This window comes from Syngnathus typhle, linkage group LG18 (assembly GCF_033458585.1).
Source record: "Syngnathus typhle isolate RoL2023-S1 ecotype Sweden linkage group LG18, RoL_Styp_1.0, whole genome shotgun sequence".
Lineage (NCBI taxonomy): Eukaryota > Metazoa > Chordata > Actinopteri > Syngnathiformes > Syngnathidae > Syngnathus > Syngnathus typhle.
Window position 1 is genome coordinate 10039279 of NC_083755.1, and position 11278 is coordinate 10050556.

The 11278-nt window shown below is 49.6% G+C and overlaps 1 protein-coding gene across 3 annotated transcripts; it reads right to left on the reverse strand.

The window, feature by feature from the left end:
* Positions 1-929: 929 nt before the first annotated feature.
* spata20 (spermatogenesis associated 20) lies at positions 930-11163 on the reverse strand. 3 transcript variants are annotated; one of them, XM_061304352.1, is made up of 16 exons: positions 10951-11163; positions 10396-10506; positions 10265-10329; positions 10004-10158; positions 9790-9933; positions 9512-9713; positions 9315-9445; positions 9146-9250; positions 8750-8824; positions 8153-8368; positions 7849-8068; positions 7525-7693; positions 5878-6086; positions 4738-4937; positions 4229-4309; positions 930-1436 (listed from the first exon to the last, which is right to left on the reverse strand). In XM_061304352.1, the coding sequence occupies exons 1-16, from the start codon at positions 11082-11084 to the stop codon at positions 1242-1244; spliced, it is 2412 nt and encodes an 803-aa protein (XP_061160336.1). In that variant the 5' UTR covers positions 11085-11163; the 3' UTR covers positions 930-1241. The 3 variants fall into 3 exon arrangements, with proteins under 3 accessions (XP_061160336.1, XP_061160337.1, XP_061160338.1); XM_061304353.1 differs by having other exon boundaries at positions 7849-8041; positions 10951-11162; XM_061304354.1 differs by lacking the exon at positions 10265-10329 and having other exon boundaries at positions 10951-11097.
* Positions 11164-11278: the final 115 nt, after the last annotated feature.

The window sequence follows — 11278 nt, forward strand, 5'->3', positions numbered from 1 at the left end:
ATACCATTGAAATAGGAATGCAATCGTCTTCCCAGCCATTTGAGGTGAATTGCGCTGGTTCTCGCAGCCATTCAAAGTTGGAAAGAAACTTTTCAAAATCACTCTATTTTTGACAGCAATAGAAATGTTTTGAACTCGCTCAACGCGTTTCCTTTCTTCAAGTTAGGGTGTCACTGTTGTAAATCCCCCTGTGGCCTCATTAGCACATCCACAGACAGACAGACAGACAGACAGACAGACAGACAGACAGGCAAACAGGAGACGCAGCAGCGGCGGCAGCCAAATCTGGAAACAGGCATCCGAGCACAGCCTTCGTCCCCCCCCATCCATCATCCATCCAAATGGTCTCACACAACATGGAAGGGTGACCTGTCAACAAAAAGATGAAAGCAAAGTGCCTAATCCAAACAACTGAAGCACTGCACAAAGCCCCAACTTCACGAAGGTTGGATGTGATGCACGTACTGAATTCAAAAAGAAATGACAAATACGCAATTGTATGATTGTATTTCTGGCTTGTGTGTGCCATGAGGGAGGGCCAAACTCTTTCATGCATCCAGGAACAGATAATAGACACATGGAGGGAGGAAGAGTGAGAAGGACGGAAGGCGTTTGAGGGATAGAAGCAAAATAGCGGGCAACTTTCCTCTCATCTTATTTGGCTTCCACAGCAGGAACCAGGGAGCCAAAGTCTTTGGCCTTACCATCAGCCACCCATCTGTCTCCTTTCATCCACTCACATGGAAACACACGCATTCCCACGTGGGCCTTCTCCTTCCGTACAACACTACACAAGTCATACCGAGTTGACGTTACCTTCATTCAGCCTTCTGGCATTCCACAGAGCGAGAGGGGATTTCTCTGCACAAGTAGAAATAGGAATTAAAAAATAGAAAAAAAGAAGAAAGGGACACTGGGCATCACTCTCCTCCAGTCAGATCATTTATTAGCTAGAGTAAGGTCCATCATCATCATCATCATTTAGATCAGGAACATTATTTGACTGAAAATACATTTCTATTTGGTTACAGTCAAATCAAGCTTATAAAATACACTTTTGTTCTTTTCTTCTTCTTCTTCACATATATATTTAAGCTGGGAAGGAAGTGCTACGCGGAGGCCACTTTCATGGTAGAACTAATTGAACTAGCCAAATGGAAAAAAAAAAAAAAAAAGGCTAGGCTCGCCAGGTTTGCTAATAAATCCAGCTCATTCAAAAAAGAACATCAAATCAACCCATCTCATTCTGCTTGCGTGGCCGCAATCCCGTCCAGAAGCAGGCGGCGTAGTTCTTGGGGCTCGGTAACGGGCAGCGAGCAGGTCAAGTCCTGGCACACGTAGGCGCTGGCCACTCCGCCCTGCGTACGCATGGACGAGAGCGCGGGCAGAAGCTCGCGGAGGAAAGCGTCCGAACTGCCGTCTAAAAGCATCAGGACCTGCCAGAGGAGAAACAAAAAAGGGGGGCTAATTACGTCCATGCAGTCACCAATCAAAAATGCAATATTTATGCTGCACTCTTTATAAATGATGGCGAGCGTAAAGAGGAAAGGATAGATTCACACTGGGCGGGCGCTATTGACCACGGCTGTAAACATCTGGCCGACACACAGAAGGATGTGATGGAATGCGTTGGCGACGGACCGACCGTGTGACTGTTGCTAAGGAGACAAGATGAGGCTTGCCGTGCCCAGTGGAACCTTTGCTTCTTTGTCCTGACTTTCTTTCTTCGTTTTGCTCGTCAGCATCATGTTGGAGCAAGCTAAAAGGTCACGCTATGCCCATGGGGGCAACAACACCTCGGAATGAATGAGCCAGCCAGCCAGCCAGCCAGCCAGCCAGCCAGCCAGCCAGCCAGCCAGCCATCAGCCAGCCAGCCAGCCAGCCAGCCAGCCAGCCAGCCAGCCAGCCAGCCAGCCAGCCAGCCAGCCAGCCAGCCAGCCAGCCATCAGCCAGCCAGCCAGCCAGCCAGCCAGCCAGCCAGCCAGCCAGCCATCAGCCAGCCAGCCAGCCAGCCAGCCAGCCAGCCAGCCGCTGACCCCGAAATTTCACGAGCTCGTACTACGTTCGTGATGAAAAGCAAATGCTCCTTTTTTTGGTCGGGTCAGAAAAGTCAAGTTTGAATATGTTGGCCATTGGCTCACGTTATCAAAGAATATGGAGTGTTTTTAAACAGACATCATGAAAAGAAATAAAAGCCACACACACACACATTCTCTCTGATTGGTGATGGAGGGTAGCAACAAGACAGAAAAGGCTTGTGAGTCCTGACATTGCTGTAATCCTCTTCTGCTCGGTTTCTTACATGTGCGCCTTTCCTTGTGGCTAGGTCCTTTAATTCTACCCGCCATGACATCTTCTTTCCTCCTACTTCCAAGCCTGTCTGAGTCTCTGCGGACTTGTTAGGGATATCCTGATGTTTCCCTCCAGCGTTTAAAAGGTGGCTGCTATAAGGACCATCTTTCCTTTTACAGGCCATTGCATCATTTGTTTTTCTTTTTTATCCCACTTTCTTCTTCCTCAGGGAATTGGGAATTGCGCATCAGGAGGGTTTTTTTTTTTCTTAAAGGAAGGTCATTTCTCGAAGAAAATATTGGGAAGGTTTGTAAAGGCTCATTCTATTGTGTTGATTGAGACACCATGCATATCTAAAAGCGTTCCTCGTTGTTCTGGAGAAAAAAGTGACAAGCGCTCCCCATAACTATGTCAGAATGCGGGCATGTGTGTCAAGTGCCCGCCCGGGGCTTTCTCCAGCTCATTCAGCACGCAAGCGAGGAGTAATTGGATTTAAATTAGGCATGTTCCTCGGCTCACAGCTTCCTAATGTAACGTGAAACAGAATGGCCCGCACGAGCCGTTAACTCATCCAGTTATCCCCTTTTTTGCCAGCCCTTCAGCCCTATTAATTATTAGTATCGTCATATCCATTCCAGAGCAGTCAAAGGTCACCGATCAGAAATTCGGATTGGTAGATGAGAATGAGCCTTTGGTGAAGAAACTCGTTTGGGGATTTGAGAGGTTGTTGACACACCCGCTGCTCTAAGCGTGGCATATCGTTAAGTGTGTTGTGCTAATCCGCTGGGAAGAGGGGATCTCATCATCATGTTTGAGCGTGGCTTGGAAGCAGCTCAGCTCAGCTCAGCTCAGCTCAGCTCAGCTCAGCTCAGCTCAGCCAACATGTGGACAGACTGTAGAGTAGCCTACATGCTTGCTGATTTCCACATCAAACAAATGTTCGCATGGGATCAAATATAGACTGTCACAATTGTACAGATGACTTGTGCCAGAGCTTGACAGAAACAACGCTCAGCGTGTGACTGGCTCGAGCCGGCCAGGTGTGTGATAGGCTATCTATCCGGTGCATGTCATGATCCTGGCTCTGGCTCTGGCTCTGGCTCTGGCTCTGGCTCTGGCTCTGACTCTGGCTCTGGCTCTGGCTCTGGCTCTGGCTCTGGCTCTGGCTCTGGCTCTGGCCCTACGTACAAGTGACTTCTATGACATTCCGAGCCCCGTCGACTTTGCGCGCATGTCTTTGGGTGGTGAGAATAGAACACGTACTTTCATTTGGTGATCTCATTGCGGCTGTGGGATGACCTAATATGAACTTTTAATTTGCTTTTGTGGCATTTGCTGTGGCTGCATGTTTTTCGACTTCTTTTGTTTTGGTTCATTTAGGAGAAAGTTCCTTTTGTGTTTGCCTTTGTTAATCACACAGAAAATGTGTTGATTTAAGAATAGCCAAACAGTCATTAGCTGAGGAAAGAAAATGGGAACAAGGAGACACTCCAGATAAAACAACAACAACAACAACAAGATAAAAACGCACTAAATCTAACAGCATAATGTGTGTGTGTGTGTGTGTTTGTATTTCTTTTTTCTTAAACTATGCCCAAGGTGTACAAAGACATTAGAATGTGATCTTGCTGAGCGCATTTTTACTGGAATATTTGGTGATAATTGCAAGACTCTAATGTTTTGCCAAGAGACAGTCTCATGGTGAAAATGATTCAAAAAAAAATCATCTTTGAACAGTATGCTGGTTATTATTTCACGTATGGAAAGCAAATGAGGCAGCTAACTGGCCTGTTCTTTGGTCGACTTTGGTTACGTGACATCAGCGAGCAGAGGCGTGATCGGTCGATGATGCTCAACGCCACGCCGGTGGGTGTTTGTTTGTCCAAAATGTGGACTCCAAATAGATGCAAACCTAAGTGCAAGCGACAATACTTACCCTGTGTGGTAGAAAGAGGGAGTTGACCGCTTCTAAAAGAGCTTTTGTATCCGGGGAATCTTTTTGGCCACAGATGACAATCTGAGAAAAAAAGGGGTGACGTCAGACAAATAGAAAAGGGAGTCAATGCAAAGGGGAGAGAAAACAAAATGAGAAGGCATGATTAAAATGAAATACAAGGGGGCAGGTGATACGTCAAGAGGGAGTTCGAAGGGGTTGAGGTCCCGGGCGGGCTGGGTGTCAGCGGATTTGCAGCCGTAACGAGGAAGGCAGGTGTTGTCGGTGGCGCCGTCTCGCCCTTTGAGCTCGTTACGCTTGCCCGCCCGCCCGGCAAGCGGCATCCTCCGCAGGTCGCGTGCGTCAGTATGCTCGAGAGAAACTTGACTAGACTTGCTACTCTTTGCGTCGAGTTTGTTCAAGGAAAGTTTGTCAGGGGAAACTGGGACAAACGACCATGGTCTTCAAATGACTTTTTGAAAAGCATTTTTGGGGGCTACAAAACAACCAACCTGCTTAAGCGTGTGATGCTGCGCCATGAGGGCCCGGACCATCTCGGGTAGAGCGATGGGGAGCTTGGTAAGACGCTCAGAGAAGGCCGCCAGTAGCTTTTGGCAGCGCTGGAGCCATTCCTGCCTTCCCGTATACTGAGACAGACGCAACACATTCCATGCTGACACCGAGTTAGCGCTGGGCTCAGCTCCATCCTGATCTGAAAGACGCCAAAGGGAAGAAGAGAAGATACATACATGATATTGCATCCTGCTGTGGGTGGGCTGCAAAATCCCAATGCTTTCGATGGTGATGGCTTCTTCTCTTTCATCAGTCAGTGTCCAAAGACAGCGGACTGCCTAAACCTGACATCGAAAGGTCAAAGAAAAGCAAAGAGCGGAGCGGACAAAAGGAGGGCTGTCAATTGCGGCTGGCAGAGAGGCAATCCGTCTTGCAGACGCAGGCGGGCAGGCCCAGGTGGGCAGGCGCAGGCGCTGCCGTAGCCTCGCCGACGGACTCCGGCGCATTCCGCTACGGTCACACTCAATTCTTTCAGATGTCCACTTCGATCCATAACACAGACATGCAGGTGTTACTGAGCGACCCCGAGCAAGCGCAATTCCATCACTGATGTGACAGCAGTTCGCAACCTTTTTTCAACCATCAGCTTTTCCTCATTTGTCAGTGGAGATTAGAGCCCTCGACCACCGACTAGAGCTAAAAAGCTGCTGTAAGAAAAATGTCGGGCTAGACAGAAATATAAAGGTCATTTGAAATGGCTAATGCAAACCTTCGACACGGCTTTCAAACTTTGCGAAAACCACAAAGCATTATTTGACATTGAATGGAAAATCAATGTGTATTTCATGACGTTAGCCTCTCCGTTTATTAATGACTATTTGGTTTGCCAGTTAATTATTGAAAAAAAAAAAGTGTTTTCATCAAAAGGGACTCACTCCAGCACCCTTGCAGGCGTTTGCTCAAACAGTCATTCAATTTGTCACGTCACAGCCACCAACAGCATTGATTTTTTTTGGGAGAAAACCATTTGCTTTGTTTGGCAACTCCAACTGGCAATGCATAAAACATTTCAACTGAGCTAGTATACGATGAAAGCCTTTTCGTTTGAAGCCGAGTGTCAGTATTCTACTCCTTCTCACCTTCTTTGAGTTGCAGTAGAACAGTGGTGTCGCTTGGATCACAAGAAAAGTAGCCTCCGCCCGCCCAATCCCAGAAGAGCACATCCTGTCTGAGCTGAAGCTCCTCGGCCCATCGCAGCCACTCTATCTGCAGCGTGGCCTCGTAGAGATCCAGCAAGCCGCAAACGATGAACGCGTAATCGTCCAGGAAGCCGGAAATCGGCGTCGATCTGTAAAAGGGGAATTTGGATGGATTGTCATGCATTGTAAAATGGCTCCGGACTAATTGACGTCCTCCCTCCCTCCCTCCCTCCCTCAGTGACACCATGTGTGGGTGAGTGCAAACAGATGGACAATGACAAGGGGGTCAAGATAGCGTTGTATTGGGAAAGAAATATTGCATCCCCATTTGGAAGAAATGTACAACATTGGACGAAAAGGACAGCAGTGCGGGGTGGGTGGCCTCGTAGAGCCATTCGAAATGATCCTGAAAATGACCCCACATTATCAGCGACCACGTCACAATGGCAGTTGCCCTCGGATAATCGTGTCTCCTTCGCACGACGGCCCGGCCCGTCAGTTGGTCGAGGTGACCAGTTAAATGGACGACGGGCCCTTAAGAGATTAAAGCGGGATGGAAACATTCAAGGGGCTGCCTGGGCTTTTTATTGGCAGGCAGGCAGGCAGGCAGGCAGCCACGCAGGCACCCTTCTACTTGAAAGCAGAATTTGGAAAACAAACAAAGAGGAAGAGGCAGGGCAGTCAGTTGTGTTGCTTGTCTCTACTTCAACACTTGAGTGCTACTCACACACACAGCGAGAGATAAGAAGGTACTCCTCATCTCCTCCTTGTTGGCCAAATATACTGCCAAACCTCTAGAAGCAGGAAATGTGAGGTCCTTCCCAAATCTATAGCATCAGCTCATCAAATGACATATGATGGCCATGGTGGCAACCATTGCTCCTGCTAAATTAGTACGTGCCTCATATAGAAAAGCTGCATGGAGCCATGATGGCCACGATAAGATGCATTCTCCGTGCTGACACACAAGCAAGCCAAGATGACGATTACGAATGAGTGGGTCGGGATCAAGGCCAGAGTGTTCCGGTGCTCGCCGGCGTGCGTGCGTGCATGCGTGTAGCTCTTCATGTGTGCTTAAAAATGAATGCCTTTCATCTTGGGCGTTGTGGGACATATTTGTTTTTCTGCTGAGGCGCTTGCTTTCCACACTCACTCAGTCATTCACGTTAACTAGGGCACAGAGCTGGGCAACAGAACCAGGACACCTGCTGCGGAGGCGGCGGCGGCGCTGGCCGTAGAAGAGTCACGCAAAAACATCTTCATCTTTGCTTGCTTTGGAAAATGATGCATTGTAAGAGAAAGAAAAAAAAAAAGGCTCTGACCTGAAAATGTCCTGGAGATCATATTGGTGCAACAGGCTTACATAATCCGTTTAAAAAACGGGCAACCTCGTTTCAACGGTGCGCTATGACGAGACTGCCGAGAGCTAACGTCGTTACGGGCTGCTCCGTGCAAATGCACAGTTGACTGTAATCAGGTTATTGTGTTGGGATTTCCCATGACTGATTTGATTTCTGCCAATATAGGACTTTCCCTTTCTCATTTATGCATAAGCAATTTTGGGGGCTGGAACCAACACACACTTACATCTGCTGCACCTCCATCTGGTCTCCGCGGTAACAAGATCGCAGAAGGGTCCGCCTCTCCGCATCCCACAGGTGTTCCTTGAGGAAGCGGCCGGCCCGCAGCGCCCTCTCCAGCAGGGCCTCGTCCCCAAGCGCGGCTCCGACACGGGCGTAGGCCGACACCATCAGACCTGCCGCCGTGATGACAAAAAAAGGAGGAAATGAGTCTGACGCAATTTTGTCCCACCACCACGTACGTATTTAGTGTGGCAGAATACGGAGAAGGTATTTGACTTTTTGAAAAATGGCTACGCAGTTGGGATACACGTATGTATGATGTGGTCACCGTTCCAGGAGGCCAGCATCTTGGTGTCCAGATGCGGCCGTGGCCGAAGCTTCCTCACTTCGGCCATTTTGGCTCGCGCCCAAGCCAAAAGCTCATTGAGCGTCTCCACGCTAATGCCAAAGCGCGCAGCTGTTAACTCTGCGGAATAGCGCACAATCAGCACATTTTGGCCCCGCAGCTCCCCGTGAGGGTCCTGGCAAAAGACCAAAGTGAAGACCCACTGCTGACCTCATTTGCATTCAAAAGTTGGCACAAGGGGCGCTCCAAATGGAAAAAGAAGAGGAGCAATTGGAAATAGCATCACCTGTTCAGGGGCAACATTGCCTTGCTCTTTCACTCCATAATGGTGCATGAAGACCTCCGCTAGCGTGGCGGCGGAGCCGCTCGCACCCACTGCCACGTCGCCCAACAGTCGTCTAACCTCCGAGGCCGTCCACACGTAAAAAGCGCCCTCGCGTTTTCCAGCGCCGCCTGATGTCGGGACGGAGTCGGCATCCTCGGCACTGTAAAAGCCGCCGGACTGTTGAAAGAAGTCAAAGTCAGCCGCCGACTCAATCATAGACGCCATCGACTTTGGTGTTGCGCGCTTGTTTCCTCATTAATATTGGCCAACCTAATTATTACAGCAGCAGGTGTGGGCTTCATTTCCTACTCTATTGCTTGTAAACTCATTGATCAAGAAGAGAGGAGACAAAAGAAAAGAGCAGAAAAGAAAAGGTTAACCCCTTCCTCTCTGAGGATATTTGTATGGTCGCATGGTTTGGATGCGACTCCCGACGGGTGATTTGGTAGCTTCATCAGCAGAATTTCGACAAAAAGAAACCATTTGGCGCAAAGCATGTTCCGTAACACGCATACTTTAGAAGCCCCCTGAGAATGAGACCAACTAGCCATGGTTCACCTTGTCGCTCAAGTCTCTGGAGACATAAAGCAGTATGTCCTTGGCCACATCGGCAAAAATCCGCTCGCCCGATACCTGTGGAGAAAGAAAGGGAAGAGGGGAAAGAAAAAGCAAACAACCCGCAGATGCTCAGAGTCGTGATTCGGCATGAAGGTAACCTTCCAGCTGCTGTCAGGTGATTTATAGGCAATGCTGGGAATGCTGAGCTGGTAGCTGGAGCCTCGGACGGCCATGTGCGAGTGGCTTCATATACGTGCGCCCTAATTCACTTTTGATTTGCACGCCGGGGAAATGAGGGCAAAGCAGCTACCGTGTCAAAAGGATGCTTCGTTTCAAAGCCTTCTTTCTTTCGCTTCTTCAAATCCATTTCCACCATTGACAAAAAGGCTCACGCACCTGAAAGGCAGTGACGTAGGCCACGGCAAGCTGGGCCTGGTCGTACAGCATTTTCTCAAAATGCGGAAGGTGCCAAGAAGAATCGGTGGAGTAGCGATGGAAGCCCTGCCGCAAAACCTTTGTCAGGGTTCCTTTGCGTTCAAGCCTTTTCAAAGCTCGGTGACGGCACCTGGCCAACGTGGTCGTGGATGCCACCGCGCGCCATCATGCGCAGCGTATGCAAAGCCATTCGCAGAGCCTCCGGACCCTCCGAGGTGGAGCCGTTCACAGACCAGTAAGACATGAGGAACATCAGATTCACTGGAAGAACAAGAAGAGGCAGGTGAGAGAAAATAAGAAGGACTCCGTGTCATAGGTGGTGGTTACCCGGTGTGGGGAACTTGGGCGCATCCCTGAAGCCTCCGTACTCTTCCTCATAAGACTGGGCCAGCTCTTGAAAACAGCGTCGAGCCACACTCGGAGCCAAAGGAGGACCGGCTCCTGCTTCCCCAGCCACAGCGCTGGCTTTTTTCAGCGCCTCCAGAATCCGCTTCCCGCTTGACTCCAAGTCGGAACGGTTATTCTGCCACTGAGAACAAACAACGAGCCACGTGGCAGCAGGTTGAGCGTTGGAAAAGGACACCCGACCGAGCGAGCGAGCGCACCTGCTGCGTGATTCGGCCGAGGATCGTTTTGAAGCCAGGTCGTCTCCCTTGGTCTCTGGGCGGGAAGTAGGTGCCACCGATGAAAGGGCGGAGATCGGGAGTTAGCCACACGCTCATCGGCCATCCTCCACCTCCGCTTGTCGCCTGGAGACAGCGGAGCCCCGTCAACGGCGTTGACAAGAACAAAGACAAGCCTGTCCGTGTGTCGGGATACCTGCACAAAGGTCATGTATACTCGATCCACATCGGGTCTCTCTTCTCGGTCGACTTTAACGCAGACAAAGTTGACGTTGAGCAGTTGGGCGATTTCCTCGTCCTCAAAAGTCTCCCTCTCCATGACATGGCACCAGTGGCATGTTGAGTAGCCCACTGATGGGAAAAAGGTTCCCCACCGGTATTTGCATTTTCAAAACAGACACAAAAAAAGCAATCATTTGATTGTATTGGATTTTCTTTTCAGTTAAAAACAAGCCACCTGATAAAAATATAGGTTTGTCCTGAATCCGTGCTTGCTCGAAGGCATCTTGTCCCCACGGATACCTGCGGGCGGGCGGGCGGGCGAGTCCGTATTAAAAAGCCATCCCAAATGGTGGTGGTGGTACTTACCAGTCAACGGGGTTGTGTGCATGTTGCAGCAGGTAGGGTGACCTTTCCTTGGCTAGCCTGTTGCTGTGTCTGGGAGGTGTCGCTGGTGGCCCTTCTCCCCCTGATGCCATGCTGGGAAAAGGAATTGCTCAGCATTTCTCCATTTTCTAGACTACACAGGCACAACTTGCGAGGAGGAAAAGGCCTTGAAGTCAAGGAAGTCTGGGATATGGCAAGCAGCCAGCCCAAAGTGCAAAGTGAGCGAGCAGCTCAGAGACCGGATTCCCATGGAGTCATTGGCCATCTTCGAATCCTTCTTCCTTCACAGTGAACGGCCAATTGGATGATAGCGCTTCCTCCGATCGTTGCTCTTCATTCGGCCACGTTGTTCTTGTTTTGGGCCTTTGCGACAGCTGTCCCGTCCGTCACCGTGACTTGGCATATCTTGACAACAACCCGATAATGCAACCCACTCGATTTTGGTTGGTTGTTCATGACAACAATTTGGTTATCCCCAATCAAACTACAAGGCACTGAGATGAACGCTGAACGTGTTACGCGTCTTTTTTCTTTTACCTGAGGAAGCAGCACGGTGTTGACCTGACGTTTGGCGATGGCGATGGCGGCAGGACTGTGCACTTGAACGCTGCTGCAGTGACAAGACGCGCTTGATCCACGGGCTTCGATTTGCACGCCAGTCTGAGCAACATCGTCCGGCCGAACGGCCGGCCACAATGTGTGCGTGTGTGGCAAGCTAGCCGATCAATGTTGTTGTAATACCGTCAACGGACACGGGGTGTCGCGCAATAGCAGTCTTTGCGCTTGCAACATCAACATTTTGTTTACCTTTTATAAAAGTAAAACTTGTTTTTACATTTTATGGAAATAATAATAACTTGGAGTA